The sequence below is a fragment of the Ptychodera flava genome, chromosome 13 (genome assembly GCF_041260155.1).
Source record: "Ptychodera flava strain L36383 chromosome 13, AS_Pfla_20210202, whole genome shotgun sequence".
Taxonomy (NCBI): domain Eukaryota; kingdom Metazoa; phylum Hemichordata; class Enteropneusta; family Ptychoderidae; genus Ptychodera; species Ptychodera flava.
The window spans coordinates 16,109,231-16,128,443 of NC_091940.1; the positions used below are offsets into that span (position 1 = coordinate 16,109,231).

The 19,213-nt window shown below is 41.2% G+C and overlaps 1 protein-coding gene across 3 annotated transcripts in view; it reads left to right on the forward strand.

Annotated features, from left to right (window-relative positions):
- Nucleotides 1–17,478, forward strand: part of LOC139147580 (neuropeptide Y receptor type 1-like) — a 57,092-nt gene extending 39,614 nt beyond the window's left edge. For 2 of the 3 annotated variants that reach the window (XM_070718709.1, XM_070718708.1), the window contains exon 2: nucleotides 15,429–17,478. In XM_070718709.1, coding sequence (XP_070574810.1) covers nucleotides 15,558–17,069 — 1,512 coding nt within the window. In that variant the 5' untranslated portion in view covers nucleotides 15,429–15,557 and the 3' untranslated portion in view covers nucleotides 17,070–17,478. Of the gene's footprint in view, nucleotides 1–15,118; nucleotides 15,259–15,428 lie in introns of those variants that run through there. The other variant, XM_070718710.1, reaches the window with a different exon arrangement.
- Nucleotides 17,479–19,213: the final 1,735 nt, after the last annotated feature.

The following is a 19,213-nucleotide window of genomic DNA, read 5'->3' on the forward strand; positions in this document are numbered from 1 at the left end:
GTCTACAATTTAAGCCGGGGTCGGAACAATAAATTTTTACTCAAACGACAATTTTCAGATGCATATTTTTTTGGAAATAGCACTGTCAGATTCCCACATATGCATGTTGTACTCATTGCATGATTGCCCCTGCTTCAAATGTCAGATGTCTTGACTGGTCGTTCAAGTAGAAAAGACGGCACAAATGAGTATAATGGATTTGAATATTTAGGTATGGCCAGTACATAGCATCGACCGGCGAGTGGAACGATCATCGGCAGTTCCTAGAATCCATATGTCTATCATAAAATCTGTCGCGCTCGTTTTCCAGAGACTGGCATGCATGATGGGCGTATCCGATGCTTTGAACTGTCTTGCGATTGATTCACGGCTGCTGCCGACTTTGGTTTATCGATGATGCATCAAATTAGCATAGATGCATTGCACAGTATCGTCTTTAAAGATGCGGACATATTTGAATTTATTACATTGTTTATCATTGTTACATATCTGTCGCAACCGTAATTACAATTTAATATCATCATTTTCGTCGTCTTTGATTATCCATCAACGTCGTCATAATCATCATCATCATCATCATTATCATCATCATCACCATCATCATCATCATCATCATCATCATCATCATCATCATCATCATCATCATCATCATCATCATCATCATCATCATCATCATCATCATCATCATTATCATCATCATCATCATCATCATCATCATCGCCACCGTCGGTAGATGCATACTTTTTTCTTTTTTAATCACTTTACGTTGCCAGATGTTAAGTTATTTTTCAGTGTCCTGTCAGTCGTAGCATGACGTTCGAAGTGTATTATAATCTTCACGTCACTTTAGGCCAGGGTACGTCATCAGTCGCTAACTTGACCAAAGGTCATACGTCATCACTAGCCAAGGGTCTTATGACTAAATTTCCGGCCCTGAGCTTGGTCGCGCTGGACGACGAACAGTCGCAATAGTGCTCCCCTCCCGTATTACGCAAGCAAACGCGCTAACCTCTACAAAAAAAATCAAAATGTGTGTTCACTAGCATGGACGTGTGGCTCAAAAAGGGTCTCGTAGGTGCAAAATCATGTGAAATTCAATCGGATCCATTTGTGATGTGCAATGCGTAATGACGTCACAGAACTCTGTTTTACTTCAGGTTGCATACTAGAGGGAATATGGCGCGTGTTCAGAATGTGAAAATTCGAGATATAAGTAAAATTCTCCACTTTACGCATATTTAATAAATAACAATTATTTATTGATGTTAAAAGTATCTACCAAACTACTGACCGACAGAAAATGCCCAAGCTGTGTCGGCTCCATACGATGTGTTACTGACGCAGGAAGCGTTTACTTTACCGGGCAGATGGGCATTAGCCAGCCATGTGACTGTGTGAAATCGTACATTTCGATTAATTAATTTTATTGTCCTAAGAACAAGGCAATTAACAGAGGCTGACGCTACCCGTATGTAGGTATTATTCCAGGGCAAACGCTGGCACCTCTTCTCTCATAAATATTGAAGCAGAGAGTAAAAATAAGGGACAGGCACTTCGACGACAGACAGAGAGACAGACAGAGAGACAGACAGAGAGAAGGGTGTTGACCATAGGCATTCGTAAAGCGTAATATGTTTGCTTATGTACCGTGTGATACAGTGGTCAATGAGTGTTTCCTATTTTGTCATGGACTCCTAACATACTGCAGTGTTACGTTAATATCCGCGAAGTGCATTTTGTGACGAAGTAGCCGGTCATGATACCACTGTCACAGGTTACATGGGGAAGAGTACAAACGATGAAAATAAAACACTTCTCGAACAGCAGACTGCCCCTGCACTCACTCATTGAATTATAAATGATAATGATCTTGATCGAGCTTTTGCAAAGTGAATATTTCCCATAGGTTAGTTTCACGGAACAATCATTATCAATACGATTTTTGTTTGTTTTGTTTATCTTTGGGGTTCGCATCTTAATAATTGTTGTAACGTTTGGGAAGAATCTGATCGATGATGAGCACCTAACATTTCCGGTACCACATTTTTCAAGATTGGGCACGCCCGCTTGTGTATTTTCCGGGAAAGACGCGGGAGGGGGTAAATCCACACCGAGGTTGAGAGCCTTGGCGGTCTCCATTGCAAATCAGCCCTGCCCTAATCTAAATAACACCCTCACACATAAAGACAGACACGATGATTTAGAACAAATTATTTCAAACTCCTAGTGTCCTCCATACATTTTGCCCAGGCAGGTTGCAGCTTCAGAGATAAGGGTGTAATCTAGATTGTGTTGTAAAAGCTGGAAAACGTACCCTCCTCCCCCCCCCCCACGAAAACAGACTACTCCTCCCACTCCACGATACCGAAGAGGTATAAATTAACAGCCTGCAAAACACTACGAAAAGTTTTCTGTCATTGTTAATAACGAATGGTGTACTCACGTTCTTGTCATGATGCCCGTGGATAGCAAACAGGCACTCTTTCCAGGTTCAACCGATGCATTTGTAATGCTCGTATCATAGTAGAAAAACCGGTTAAACATTTATCACAGACAACCAGGCTATGTGTCCATGGGAAAAGCCGTCCATTTACCCCGTGTCGTGAAAGCATATGTGAGTGTACCATGCCATGCAACTATATGCAAAAGTGTAGCTTTGGGAGACCATTCAAGAGGTGGCCCCTTAAACTGATGACGTCAATAATGCGCACCGAAATGCGAATAAAAACCTTGGCGACCCAAGTTAGTGTTGCTATAGCTTTACTATTCCTATATTTGACGTCATCATTTCATAGCCAGTCGACAATTGTGGTTGTGCTGGCGATGGAACGTGATTCATCGATACGAATATGAGGTGACTGGCCCTCTTGGCCCTTGCAAAAACCAAACTACATGTTGTAGGCATCCGTCACTTTCCCACTTGGTGGGCTGTGCCCTCAGTTTTGTCAAAGTGAATGTAGTATATTTACAGTTCATTTCAGCGATATGCATCATATCCTGGACGACAAAAATTTAAACGGTGAACAATTTGTCTACCCTGATAATTGACTGCAATAACGTTGAATCATCTAAACCTTAACTCTGCGGCAGTTGGACTGTACTCTCTTTCTAATGCATGGTGCCAGACCTGTAAACGTAAGGAGTTTATCTTGCTCTCAACTGAGGGCGCTCATCAACGGCCTCTCTGGATATAGCTCTGTTGGACATGTCGCATCAGTTTTAAGTTTTGGTGAAGTGGGGGAGGGGGTATCAATCGTCGATGGTTATTCGTGTTGTCTTGTGGAAAACTGTATATATTACAATTAAATAAAAGTTCGCAAATTATCTTGCAGCTTTTAATTAACATCGAATATTGCCGAAGGAAGTAATATTCACATTAAACTGACAGTTGGTATGGGCAAACTGAACCTCAACGCTATCAATCAATTAACCAGCCCAGGTGAGATCATCGTCCATACAACACGGCTTTTTTGTGCCAGAATAGCCAGAAGGCAACGTAAACCTAAAACTTGTCACCCTGGCAGACACGTGGTTGGAAATCGTAATTGTAGTGGGCGAGCAATCGTGGTAAAGCTCCGGGTTTAAGATGTGGTGGCATTTACGAGCTTGTTTACTGGCAGAAACGTCACGAGGAAAACGCTTTTGACATTAAAAAAAACGTTGATGTTGTGATTTGCGCAGACGTGCACAAGGTTCAAAACATTTCAAAGGAGAGAATGACGCAGAGTGCCGATGCGCGACACATTACAAGTGGGTGTTCCGATCCCCTCGCTCTAAATCGCTTCAGTGGACGCCTATATGTGAAAAGTTACCTTGGCCACCTCGGTAGACTGTACCTGGATCGCCATCTTGGACACGCAGTTTGATTTTTATCGGGAGTTCAATAAACGTTTACTTCGAGACTACTCTTCTCGGGCATCGCTGTATTGGAAGTTGTGAGACCAAGCTAGTGCGACGTCTCCAACAATGATGCAATGGCGATAAAGTGGATAGAATACGACAGTGTATACAGAGGGCCCACGCCGCCGAGTCGCAACAGTCATTTGGTCTTTCACAGGGCGCTGCATTTTATGAAAACGAAACGTCGACTGAAAATTTGTATTATTGTAACGTAAAATAAGATCAGCACGGCTGCTTCAGTGATCGGATACAAGTAAAAGGCCTTCGGTATGAAAAAGGGGTAACCTTTATATCCAATCGGCAGCATTTTGTAGATTGCGTATGATGGAAAGCTCAACTACACTGCGTTAGCAATGATAATATTCAATACACAAAGCCTTAGTGATGATCCAAAATCTCTGTAACCGATACTGCAGCATCTCAGAAGGCTTTAGATCGACATAAATGAAAAAAAAAAAATTTCAATAATAGCATTTAACTGAAGTCAGACTTACCGACTTTGTGTACTCATTTGCTGCGTCTCTCTCCTCATCCTGTGAATAATGTTGTGCCTCGTTTTCGTCTCGGCTTTGTCAACATACCTTGCGTCCCCAGCAAACTAGTTTGATATTCATGCCATTTGAATTTCAAAACTATATGATACCTCGTGCCGATCCTTAAAAGCTGCTACTGCACTGGCAGGGGGCGTGTATCAGTTCCATACACGTTTCCTCCTGCCAGTAACACCGACGGGAATAGAAAACGGATATTTTTTTGCCATTTTTTTGCCCAACGCAAGTAAACAGCTGATTTGACCCATATCGAGAAACATAATGTAACCTGTGTCAGTGGCGATAACATCAGATGGTTGCATTTTGTGTCTTTTTAGTTTTTCCAACGCAGAAAAGACGCTTACCCTTTTTTTAAATGTCAGACCATGAGCTCACAGACCTCAGTTGGCCATGATTGACAGCTGCCTGTCGGCCAATCATCGTATCCTCCACACTCATGGTATCCTCCGAGTTTAATCAACTCGTGTTTTGCCCAGGATTTCCATGACGCACGACGATGAGGCTGTTTTGGTGAATCCTTTCATGTTTAAGATCGTCGTAGCCTGATCTACACCAAGAAATGAAACTGGGGGGTCGACAAATAAAAGATTTTATTACCCAATATGTAATGCTTCTCGTGGCTTATAATCAATTCGGCCTTCCGCGTTGCTGATTATGAGTGGTACACGCATGCTTGCTTTCCGAAGTTCCAAATCACAGGCGCCCGTGGTGCGTCGTATTCCGACATATCTGTGGCCGAGTGGCATGCACTCGCGTGCTGTGTATGGGCCCAACAATCGGCAAAGTATGAAACGAACCTACGACCAAGTCAGACCACTGCGCAAGTTTTCACCCCCCCCCCACCTCCCCGTTTGTTGCAAGAAATAAAACATAAATCCAACACGCAACCATTTCAGCCGATGTAGAATTTCAAACGAAAAATGATGAAAATGTTATGTAAAGTTATAGTTATAGCCATAGCGCCCGCAGTAATGGTTCTACTCCGGAATAAAAAGGACGCGATGCGTTCTACAGACTCAGTACGCCCAAATAATCACGTGATGCCGGTACAAACAAACCCACAGGTGTACTAGCGCGTATGGAAATACACGTACGTCTATGCGCGTTTGCGCACTTGGCTTTGTTTGTACCGTGGTCGATTCGAATTCCGGGTTTGGCCTATTCAGTGACAGTATCTCGCAGACTGTATTGGAATGCTTGGGCGACTGCGTGATAAGCTCGGCTACAAAGCCCGGCCCCGTGAGTTCAGCGTGTATTGTCACAGTCGCCATGCAAAAACTCACGGCTCCGATATTGGGTAACACCGGGCTGTTCTGCGCGATACAGAGGTAGGTGTGACCATGATCGATACAAGAAAACAGGGATATCGTACGAATGGAAAAATATCGAAAGTTAACTTTAGACAATGTCTACACTATGTAAATAATCGACTTTTGCTCCTGTCTTCTTATAAGTCTTAATATGTCGGAAACTTTATGAAAAACTACCAAAAAGTTACTCACTTTCTCCTAGGTGTGTGCCGGTTTCATGGAGTCGATAATGATACACTGAAAAAAAAGTTGATTACTTCATGGACTGAAATTTACACAGACTTAATTTTATTTCAATCCAAAGTGAACATCGGCCAGTAATCGCGAGATATATAGGGAAGGAGCTGTACTTGACGATGCCGTCATTGTCGGGGGTAGATGAATGCTGCACGTGACAATGACGTCACCACGACTGGAAACGTGATTGCAGAGGCGGGCGTAATCATGCATTAGCATTTGCATATGCTGCTTTTGCAAAGGATACGAAAGTTTAATTCCATATCATGGGCCTGATGACTTTTAAGGTGACCATAGATATTGCGTGCATGATAATACAGCATTTGAAAGTCTTGCTACTGCAACTTTTGATATTTTCATTATTTTTGTTCAAGAAAACGAGCAGATTTCCTTGTTCTCCGTCTCGCTAGTGTATCGAAAGATACTGTGTTAGCCTTGCAAACACAATACACCGCGTACAGTTCGCAAAGGTACTGTTGACAAATGAATTCTGGTCCGCACTAAAATTCATCTGTCATCAACGTAATTACCAGGACACGTACAGGGTGCGATGACGGGTTGAACGCCACTCATCTCGACATGGGCATGGGAGTAGAACAGGGAAACCATTTTACATGCAAAAGAAGAAAGATGGAAAACTACACCCATATTTTGCAGCTAATGGAGCTTTAACGAGACGACAGGTGTCAAAACACAGGTTTTGATGTACGAATGAAATACCAGTGTGGTGCCAGTTACTCACAATAACGCCGACGTGGTACGCCAACGGGGTATGCCACAGGCCAAGTTAAATACAAACCAAGTGATTTTACACTACCCACGAGTCTCAGGGAAAGCACTCTTAAACTGCTGAGGCCTACTACATGTGAGAAAGGATGAGGCGATCCCGTTGAAAATTGCTATTTCTCCATACATACCAATTGCTGGATGGCAGACCTGTACCGCTTTGCCATCTAGCACGGAGGTAGACGCGCAAACATTCACTGTATGATTTTGCCTGAGGTACGAATCATGATCACCCAACACACAAACATAGCCGGAAAATTTGGCGGTTCTATAACGCACTTGAAAATCGTATACGAGGCGTCATCACGTAGATATGCGCAAAAGTGAGCATTATTGTATTGTATTGTAGGGAGCAGTTAGAACATAACAATTACTTTTCTTTTTAGACCGAATAGGAATACATCGAACTTGTAAACAGCTTACAATGCTTCGATACAAATTTAACATTTCAAAGTCATGGGCAGCTGATAAAAGCTGAGAATTGACTCTTCCTTTGGTGTACATTTCCAAAACGTTCCTTTACACATGACTTTTAGATGTAGGATTAAGCAAACATGGATCGCTTACAAAGGAATAAAGATGTGCAAAGACGCATTTATCAAAAGCAGTAAGACAGATTGCCAAGTCAGGAGTTTTTCAAAGATTCTCTTGTTAAAAAAGAAATCGTTTTTCCACTTTCTCTTCAAATCAAACACATGGTGACGTCGTACCACTTTTTGAATAATTTTTTCAAAAATGTCTTCTCGTACCGATGTCTAGCAGGGTGACAATACTGAAACATATATTCACATTTCTAAATGAAATTCAATGGAATTGGCTGATAATGTACCATCCATAGGCAGTCCTCCACCTCTCGGTTTTCACGTGCGCGTGCGCGAAAAGGCGTAAGCGTATGCCGCTTGCGCACACTGAGAATAACATACCGACGTGTTATTGCGCCAGGCGTTATGACGTCTTTGCTCGTTGATCGTGACTTTCTTCTCTGCACGACTTTGACGTATATAGATTATTATACACAGCTGGTGAAGTATAAAGAGACACCCCTGCTTACTTGCACCATAACAGCTGCCTTCTTTAGCAATATTCTAGCATTGTAAATGGCCAACTCAAACCAATATTTCTTATCAAAGATGAAATGAAAACTCCCCCATATTCTACATTATCAAAAAGCAGAGAATCTTGAGATTGGTATGGTAGTGATACTTTATTCGAAGGATAAAGGGGTACATATTTGGCGGAGAAAACCTCAATTTTTGTATTAATGATAAAAATTAATTCCGTCAAAAACTTGATACTCCATAATGAAATTTGATATCCCATTAGAAACTAGAGTATCATGGAACAAAAACCGACGATTTTACGGTAACGTTGTGTCTTATATATTTCCATTCTTACATGGGAAGGGCTGGGCTGACATTGGAAAAAAGTGATTAAAAAATCATTATGAGCAAAATTGAAATGATTTTTATATAAAAATGTAAGAACGTTTTCGCCAAACAAATTACCCTTTTGTTATATAGTATTCAAAGAACAGAATGTGTAATTTTCACAAAATTTCACCAACCAAGAGTGGAGTGTAATTTTTTTGAAATTTTGAACACGGGAAAAATGTAAGTCATAAAATCGAGCGATTTGCATAAATTTACACTTCTTTCTCAACTAATATAAAATTGAATGAATATTTGCAAAAAAGGGGGTTATTAGCAAAATACGCTGTGTTTGTCGATTTGTCATTCAACAGCGTCAGTTATATCGTAAGCACGGGAAACACTGCCCGTAGATTTTTACATGTCAAATTGCCAAATCGCCATCGTATTTCTATGAAGCGGCAATCATTTTGTTGCGTGGGGATTATCTCAGGGGACAAGACAGCTGGTTGGAGAAGACACTGATCAAGCTGCTAATAGATCTGCATAATGATATGCTAATGAACATCCTTTGGACATCCTTCAGTACAAAATTGTTATGTATCGTACCTGTCAGAGCCTACGGGCTACGCTTGGCGTGGAGGCGTCCTAAAACGTGATAAAATGGACCGCAAAACATTTGTATTAAGGTAATAGGCGCCTCGAAACTGAAAGACTTTAACTTTTGCTCAAGCTTTCCTCAATGAAAATGTCGATCATTCTTTAAACAAATCAAAAATAAAAGTCGGAGTCACTGTGCAAAATTTGGTACTACAGAGACAAATTACCTAAGATTTCCCGATATTTGAAATTCAAAATGGCCGCCATCCCTGTGTTAACTTTAGGAGGCATCAGATTTTCGATTTTCGAAAAACTAAGACGGTGAGAAGTTTTCGTAAACCAAGAGCTTTAAATGAGCCCCCACAAGTGGTGGATCAAAATAGAATTGGTAAAATATTGAAAGTCCGAATATCTGTCGCGTTCTACCTTAAAAGAGACAACAGTTGTAACTTTTGATAACATTTTCATGACTTCAATGCTATAGAAGCAATGTCGTTTTCTCAATCTGCAACCTGAAGTGTCGCTTACACAACGTACTGAGTAAAATCGGCGATACCATTGTCGACAAATTGATTCTTTTTTGAATTCAAGGTCGGTCCTCGACGATAAACTATTGGAAATGATACTCATGCAGGCTTTGTTCACAAACAAAAAACTTGACATTTCGAAATTAGCGTTGGAGTTGAACAATAAGCTGTTTTTACCGTCCTGCCATCAGAGCGGGAAAATACATCAACACTTACAGCTGATGGCGCTGTCAAGCTGGCATACCGTAAAGTAAAGGAAGTGATGGTATGATTTCTTGATTGAGCGAGAAATGTATGTAACTGAACCATAGAAAGTAAAGAACTCTCTATGACTGAACTAAGAGCTATCTTGTACTCTGCAAAACTACAAAAGTGCGAGACATAATGTTACATTTAACAAGAATCGTACCATGCACTGACATTATTTCAGTCCAGGGTTGATTCCGGGAAAGCATTTCATTTCATATAAAAACACAGGGGAGGAGGCATTTTGTCTTTTATAATTGTTAGTTGTTGCTACTTTCAAAAAAATTAAGTGCCGCACGCGCATCATTGAAAATACAATGGCACTTTGGGAATAAGTTGGCGGAAGAAAACACAGTGCTGAAAGGTGAACCTGCTAAACGTATGGAAATTGTGCAGTCGAGCAGATGTATTTGCCGTTGAGGGCGCACTTTGAGCTTCTTCCCTCTCGCTTCATAAACGAGCACTGTCCAAAAACCCTCGGGTTGGCATACACTCAATAACAAAAACGTTTGTGAACCGACCACACAATCGGCTCCATCCTGTACGATGTTTCTCGATAGTGTGGCATTATTTCCTTCTGACCTGTTCTGTTCTGTTCTGGCCTGATATTCGCCAATTGCCTTCCAAAGCCCACAACGGCTTCAAGGGGTGTGTGAAAAACATACACTGGATTTTAATTCTTCATCTGATCACCTACAGGTCACCTGCTGGTCATTTATTTTTGTTTAAACAATGCCGTGTGGTTAGATTAGATGAACAACAACAGCAGGTGTATCAATGACGGGGATGTTGACAGACATACTTCACTTTCATGGAATCGACCTCGAGCCCTCCATTTCCAAAGCAATATTTTATTTGATCTGGTAAATAAAGTTCATCCTTTCAAACCAAATTACGTGGAGACCTGCTCATTAAGGAGGCTGAAACGAGCCAGAAGATGGGGAGAAGTACACTTTTTTCATCATTTTCACCAGTTTCTAGGATTCATCTAATAAATGTTCCAATGCCTAACTGGGGTTTTGTTGGAAGGAAGTGCATGCTGTAGAGTTCATCAAGTATTTTTGTTGTTGTTGTGCAAGTTGTTGATGTTTACTATATCATATAGTAACGAAACAAAGGACACGTTATGTTCGGGAGTAGACGAAAGAAAATCAGCGGCGAAGTATGGCAGAGATATTAAAAATATAATTGACGAGGGGTTCTTGTGCGCTGCCCGACATGTACACTCTCCTATGGTACAATACACACGGACGCATATACACTCCTATGGAGGCGCACATATTGTGTCGGTACAGCGGTAGAAGACATCGATATATCGTGTTCACGGTGTCAGTGCATTTTGATTTTCATCTTTGCCTCGAGGACTACCAACAAAGCCAACAACTTTCATTGGTTCTCTATTTGTAAACACGTACTTGACTGAGTATTTTCATTTCGTTAATAGGTCGACGAAGTCAACAGCAGAGGCGACGAGCGCTCGAAAACCCTGTTAGCTGGGTTTTTTTGGATTTTTTCCGAAAATAAGGTTTGAAATCAAAAGCATCTGATGTAAAATTGTTTATCGAAGTGTGACCACAGAACGTTTTCCACACATGGGCAAGGAGCGTGCAACTTATTTGTTAAAAAAGTAAATAATTTTCGACGTGCAAGTCATATATCGTCAACGCGCGCACGTACACGAAAATTGTGAACAAAATCAGTCGACAAAATCAATCGCCAAAGATTGACATCATGATATTTTCAACCACAATGTGGCTTATAAACGGGAATCGAAACACCTTTCTGAAGATTGGATGATATTTTTTGTAAGCAAAGTGTGCAAAGATACGCGTCAGGGGGCTTGTAGCTTTTCCCGTGAATATTTGTCGTCAATATTGGATATATCTTCATAAATCTAAATGCGCAAAGAAAGTCAACACAAACGACTAGAAATACGCGCTCTGCGCGTACTTGATTCTAACGCCTGTGAGTCAGATCAGAGTGCTGCAGCGCCACAATGAGTTGACGTTTGATATATTACGCTAAATATGTTGATGAGCTCTTTCATACGAATTACAAGCAAAGAAAAACCTTAGTGTTGGGCCCAGGTCGACTGTTCTATCGCGATTTTAGCGAAAAGTTGTTTCGATGACAAATCAAGCGAAAGGGAACTAGGGTCATTTCATGAAACAGGCCTCGAATCATATCCCTATTCAGACACGGTGACGTCAATTCCATTTAATTGGGGAACCTGACCGACTTCTGCCATGCTTATAAGACGTCAGACAGGGTTAGGTTCGCTCATCCACGCGAAAAGCGAACATATGTGTAGATCCCGTGGCTCGGTACCATAACCTTGCGGAAAGTGCACGCACCTCTTGCTCCGCTTCCCATGCGATGTGAACGATGAGGGCGCCCTCATACATCAAGTCAAAAAGGGATGGGGGATGAGGGAATACAGGATATATACTGGTACGCGCAAAGAGTCTTTATTTACCGTTCGCAATTGGGAGAGAAAGCGGTGATTGGGCTCGCTAGTGGATGAGCAATGATATTCTTACAGAAGTGACCCGCTTTTAGGCCAACATCAAAGACAATAATTCTTTGAGGGACCAGTAGACAGTACCTATAACTTTTTTAATGTGTTTTTCACCATTTTTGTTTTAATGTCAACTACAGTTTCTCATTCTGCTCCCAAAAGCATTTTGAGATGCATGCTATTCAGCTTTTCAACTCGGTCTGTGCATGTATGGATTGAATGCATTGTTATTGTTAACAAGTTAATCTGGTCAGGACTATCACATGTAAACAATAACAGTGTATTTTACCGTTTACGGATATATAGTCGCAATGTTTCAAGTTACACAGATGGTGTTTTATCATACTTTGTGGGAGTAGAACAAGAACTTGCAATGGGCATACAAAACAAAAATACTGAAAACGTGATAACAGATTACACTACTGGCTCTTCGACATCGAAAGTTAAAAAAAAAAACGGACAAGCAACGAGTTGCCGGAGATATCCGTCACCTTCAGGCACAAGTTGTCTTGTGTCCTTTTTTACCCGATTGATGAAACAACTTTTTCCGTCACAGATTCCATAACTAACACCTAAACGCTAGTCCTTAGATCGGCTTTCATCGAGGAAGTTTTGTAAACGACATTTTCGGCAGAAAATCTCGCTATTTTTACTTTCAACTGGGAAATTTTGTCACCCAACTTTTGTTAAGTGAGTGATTTAGCTGACCCACTGAGAACGTTTTGTCAATTATGTTTTACAATTTCAGCGAGCTGTTTCGCTATATTCCATATGTAGTCAGGGAAAAGAAAAAATCCCCCAAGAAAACTATCAGATATCTTGGTTTTCAAACTGTTAGGGTCGATAGCAATCAAATCTGCGTAAGCCTAGGCTGTATTTGATGAGTGCACAGATCTCGCCAGACGAAATGTTTGTCACCTGATCAAGTGAATACATTAGAGTTTAAATGCATCGCCGAGATTTGAAATGGTCTGTTCTATGCACATCCTTCTCAAAGTTCAATTTTTTCCGTGCCATTGTTTCGACTGACAACAAGGCAACTACGAACATCAGGACAGCGGACCGTGGCTCGGCATGTTGACAAACTTGATCTCTTTTCAAGATAAATTTGCGATTGCACGAAAGGTTATCGCATTTTATATGCGTGTGTGCAGCACGTGACGAGCGATTTCCGAATTGTGAGATCCTATTTGTCCTTTGCTGTTGAAGCTACGGTCAGGGTCACCATCGTTCACGGTGATAAATGACCCCCATGACAAGTACAGGTGTGATTTACTCAGTGTAAAGTTCACATCCGTTATGACGGATGTGTGTCAGGAGGCCAAATTGGTCTCTTATTCATCTAAATTATTTTTCCCCTTTAACAATAAGTCGAATAATGTGCTGTTCTACAAATCGAGACTCGATCGATTGTCAGAGGATTTTAGACAGAGAATGAGAGTAAGGAACCGAAGAAGTATATTATACATGTTACAGTGCAACGTCCGGTGACTTACTGGTACGTTTCGTCTAAATAATGGCGCCATTTTCCCCTAATATCGATAAATTTCAGAAGTTATTTTGGTACTCAACATCAAATTACCGTTATCTGTACTACATTTTGAACGAAAGGAGAAAAAAATCATTAACAACTTAATCAGTCACTGGAACGAATCTTTCCGCATTTTGTGGCCGCTTTTTTCGACGCTACATGTTTAGTCTACCTGCCGACGGAATCGCATATCTCCGAACACGATGACGCAAATAAAATAACTAAACTTGCATTATGATCATGATGACTGTGATTCACCAGGGCTGGTTTTCTCAATTCGACAACGACCGAGCAATTGGCGGCATTGGTTGATATCAGGCGAAATAAGTGTACCCAACAATCATTATGTCAATAGACTGTCATCGTTTGTGGCGCCCTTCGTCGGACGGAAAACCGAAGGTCCCGAAGAGCAGCTTCCTCGAGCGACACACCTGTGTGCAGTGTCTCATGATTGGTTGCAAGATTTTTACCGTAAAGTGCTTTCAAAAGCCAGAAATTAAACGAAGGATAGACATTAACTCCAGAGCCACTACCATGGTATCCAAGAATAATCTTGTTAAGAGTCTCAATAACAATCTTTATGAAAATTTCAGATTACACCATCGTATTTTCAGAAATCCCAAACACTAAACATCTGCTGCTGACTATAGTGTCTCTTAATCTCTTAAAATGACCGCCATATTTGTTCGCGTACTTAACTTGTCATCGCGAACCAAAGGCAGTTGGCGATGCATTTCCGATGACGTGATGACGACTCCATCTTCGCTATGACGTCACGCGAACTTCACGTGAACCCACAATTGCACATATGTTCTATCATGTAGCCTAATAATTTTTTTAAATTTAATTTCTTTCAAATTTAGTTTCACGGTTTCTATCCAGACTGTCCTTAATATTAATTGTTGACAAGCTGTTTTTCTCGATTGTACACGTCTTCGAGCTGAAAGCGTGAATGAGCATGCGATTACATATATTATCGTTTATGAAGGTGGGTGTACATATTTTGAAAGTGCGGAAATAAATTGAAAATTAATAGGGCTGGCGTGTTTACGCATACCAGTTTAATCATATCTTAGCTTTTTCGTTTCCATTGTCAAACTAGTCACGTGGCGTTTACATGCGATTTAGACATTATTATGAGTTAAATGGATATCCTATTATTTGTCCCGAAACATCAACAGCGTTTATGTATTTTGGCGGCCATTTCGATATTTCTTCGTATTTGAGTTAATTAGCAGCAGTTCGGTTCTGTAAGCCCGAATGGGCATTTGACCTATCTGATTGACAAAAGCGTGTACCGTAGTGGCGATGGCCGCAAAGAGGAGAGTTTAAAACGACCAAACGATACCGGTCATTTACAAAAAATTTACATGGAAAAAAAAATCACACAATTTATGTGTATCATAGAACATGGAGTTGTATTATGCGCTTAACATAGTGTGTCACACAGATAAGCACAGGAGAGCTGAACGCAGGAAATTACAGTACCTCTCTATTAATGTTCTTGGCGCGCATCGCCATGGCAACCGGCGATTAAGTTGCCGTAAAGCATTTCAGTTGACCTAATAAGTACAGTGTCCGGGTAACTGAAACTGAGAGTGCGGTTTTTAGTGGCAATCATAGTCGCCGTTTATTTAGTATGTGTGTAGTTTTGCTACAGGTCTTTTCATTTACAAACGAGCCTGGTAAGTTGTTACGAACGACGTTTTTGTTAACATGAAGATTATCTTCTCATATTAGTGATGCAAGTCACGGGCGGCTTGCGAGAGCAATTTTATACGGATTTGTTCGTATTTGATTAATTTTCGACTTTTTCTTTTCTCTCTCTCTCTTTCTCACTCTATGTGTATCTCAGGGAAGCTAGACTGGACGGCGACATGACCGAAGTTCGATTACCTTCTCCGGTTTGTTTGCTTAGTCAACAGCGCGAAGGTGAAGGCGGACCTTGACGGTGTCGTCATCAACTGAGCGAGGACGCGAGAGTATGGCGCAGAACAGCACCGAGATGGATGTATCGGCTATCATCACCATCTCAGTGGGTATACCGCTGGCACTCTTCGCCATCATCGCCAATATCCTCACCTGTGTCATCATTTCGTCGAGGAAGTACCTCCGTACGCCGACGAATATCTTCATTTTGAATATGTGTATTTTCGACTGCGTGCTGGCCGCCGTCTTCACACCAGCCAGATTCCAAGCCAGCTACCTGATAGAGTCCGTCATCGGGAACAATATCTGCAAAACATTTGCCTTCGTTCCGATGTTCTGTATCGTCGGTTCCATTTTTACGTTGACAACGATCAGCTACGAACGGCTGAGGCATACCGTTTACCCTTTTAACAAGAAAATGACAATGAGCACGGCCACGAAGGTCGTCATGGCCATATGGATATTTGCTCTCGGAATTTCTCTGCCGAGAATATATGAATACGCGTACGACGACGTATCGGCGACGATCGCCGACAACGTCACGTATTTTCACGGAATGTTGTGCACGGCCACGACGGCTACGGTCCTGTTTCGCGTCGCGTACGCGTCGTCGCTGTGCATTTTGGGATTTGTGCTGCCCCTCATCGTAATCACCGTCAACTACTTTCGAATCATCCGCGCCCTACGGATTAACCGTCGCCGGGTTAGCGACCAGACGTCGAAGCAGCAAGCGGCCAACAACAAACGGACGTCGATAATATCTCTCGTGGGCCATAAATCGGAAGCCGTCGAAAAAATGCTGATCACCGTGACAACGATATTTGTACTACTCTACACGCCATTTTTCATATTTACTATTTTTGAAGACGTGTTTGGTTGGCGGGGACAAACAGCAAAATCTGCCTTGATGATGACTTTGAAAGACTTTCTTGCTCTGCTCACAACTGTCTACAACCCACCGGTTTATTATTGGGGAAATTCAAATTTTCGTCGTGGATATAAGGAAGTTTTAGGAACCAATAAATACAGGTGCAAGTGCTACATATGTTGTTACTGCTGCTGTTATTGTTGCATTCAGACTAAAAAGAGCGTCCGAGACCGAACTCCGATCCATAAAATTAACATCATCCACGATCAGAACAGAATTAAAGTTGGTTTCAATATTCAGGGCGGGGCTGCCGACGGAAAGAAAAACCGTCGACCCCGCGTTGTCTTGGACGTGGATAACCACGAACAAAGGACTCACGTGACTGAAGCGGAGCCCACAGACGTACATCACGTTACCTGCACGATAAATAAGGATGAACCTGGGCCGCGCGATCTGAGCGGCGCCAAAACCATCGAGCAGACTGCCGATACAAACGACAAACTGGACCAGGAATTGCTGAAATTGATTCGCGCGGGGGACTTGCAGGCATACCTTGAAAAGCGCTTCCGCGCCCAACCACTAAACCTGAGATCCCAACAAAGAACCAACGAGGTTTTTGGAAAGGTAGCAGCAGACGACAGGGAGGCACATCAACATTCCAGTTATCACTCACACGTCACAAGTCAGTCACATCGTTGATGAAAGCAGATTTCGTTTTCTTTTTCCGTTTTGCCGCTGTCTATACGAGGAATGACGCGAGCAACAAACATACAATTACATTTTCACTACTATTTAACATATCTTCGTCGTTTCTTAACAGACGGAAAATTTAAGCCTTGTTTCTTATACGAAAAGATGGGCGGAAATATAACCTCATAAGAGGAATATAGGTTTTCGTATACTATAGTTAATGGCTTTTTCAGCCTTCAAAATTAAATAAATGTATTTCGAAATGCCAAAATTTTGTAAATACGACGGGTCCTTGTATTTGCTACTATATATGTCTTTGTATTTTAGCCGTGGGAAAAAGGTCTAAAGTGAATATATTTGTATATAAGGTGTTTATTAAATATAAAATATACCAAATAAATTGATTTGCCAGCATGAACTTACCAAAAGCTTTGCCTGTTATTTTATTTTCATACATTTCTTTCGTCTTCGGTCTCATTATCTCAAAGGATAATTCTGACGATCGTTAATTCATATTACGTTCAGCACAAACTGATAGGACACACGTTTACTGAGATTTGTAGTTATTAAACTGGAAGCCGATGTGTTGCTTAAAAAAGTCTCAATTTACGACGATATAAATTCGGTGATATAAATTCTGTGATCTGTATAGTCTAGTAGCATATCTGTTTATAACTGTTCGCTGTAGCACTCTCATCAACTCGACTGGGTTCACCGGAGTGCGCTGACCTTGTGATCAATGGCTGAATGACGTCAGGTATGACACCGGTGTTATGAGCACCTTGAATAAGAAGAGTGTGGGTGTGCGTAATAGAAAACAGATCAGCTGAACGCGGCAATGCTTTACGTTTTCTCGGCCAAGGACAGCACGTAGCCGTTGAAAAAAGTCTAGTTATATCAAGCACTAACTATACAGTAATTAAATAAGGTTAATTCGTTTACCATTGATGGACAAGAGTGCACGTACGCAGATTTACGATGAGAAAACAAACTCATACAGAACAAGCGAAAGCGCGCCAAAGGGAGATCTACGTAAACAATATAGTGCGTAGGAAGACGCTAAAATCTTATTTTCTCCGTGAGTCGGTCACAAACCTTTTCGGTCAAGTAACTGAGAAAGATTTTCTCTAACCTTGAATTCTACAAATGCTTTTTTCATAATCGTTTGCTCGTTCATAAGCTTTATTATTAACGGTTCATACTAGAGGCAACTGTTGCTTTTGGTGTAAAATTTACACATTAAAAAAAAACAAGGAGTGTTATTTTAAATCAATTTGGCAATCTCTGTCCTTGTGGCCAGTAAACGTGATCAGAATAACACTTAACGAAAGTTAAAGTTCATGTCTTTTGATAACGTGTAAAATATTTGCTGAATCTACAGGGCATTTCCCGCCTTACTAATATAATGCAAATCCCTGCACCAAATAGCCTTCTGAGAAGATACCGTGGAATAAGAAGTATTGACCATCTTGTCAGGGGTCGTTTTCGCTCTACGACTCTATGTAAGAGCACCGTCTTCCGTGATGAGATGATTTACTGAAAGTTAGTCATCGTACCGCCTCTATTCTCAGTACCGTGTTACATTACTTACGCTATCCTCTTCGGTACAATGTGCCTCGGGGACAGACAGTCTGACTCAAAAACCTTTAAAAATGCTTTTTGGTCTTCCACTTGTGCTTGGGAGCTTATTTTAAAGCTCTTTGAGCCAATCAAGTTTTTAACCAGCTTGCTTTTGTGAAAATCGAAAATTGAATTTTAATAAATGGATAATTGACATTTAAAATTCTAAGTATCGGGAAGTATTGGGTTACTATATTTTGTGTCTTTAGTACCAAATTTTGCATGATGACCCCTGATTTTAATTAATTGGTTTGGAAAGGGCATTGTTCAAGTTCTCTTACGGAAACTTCGAGCAGAAGTTTAATTCAATTACGAGGCGAGAACTAACTTAATTGAAAAATGATATGTTGCCAGTCATTAGTTATCATCCAAAAGCGTGCTTCCGGGCAGGCACAATCTTGTTCTGTTTCAATGGTATGATTCTGGTTTGTGTGCACCGGAAATTGCGTCATCAAAATATGGGCACATGTTGCCTTTATAAGCTTTGTGACAGCAGAGGTCTCATGATTGAGGAATGAGCATGTTTCCGTTAC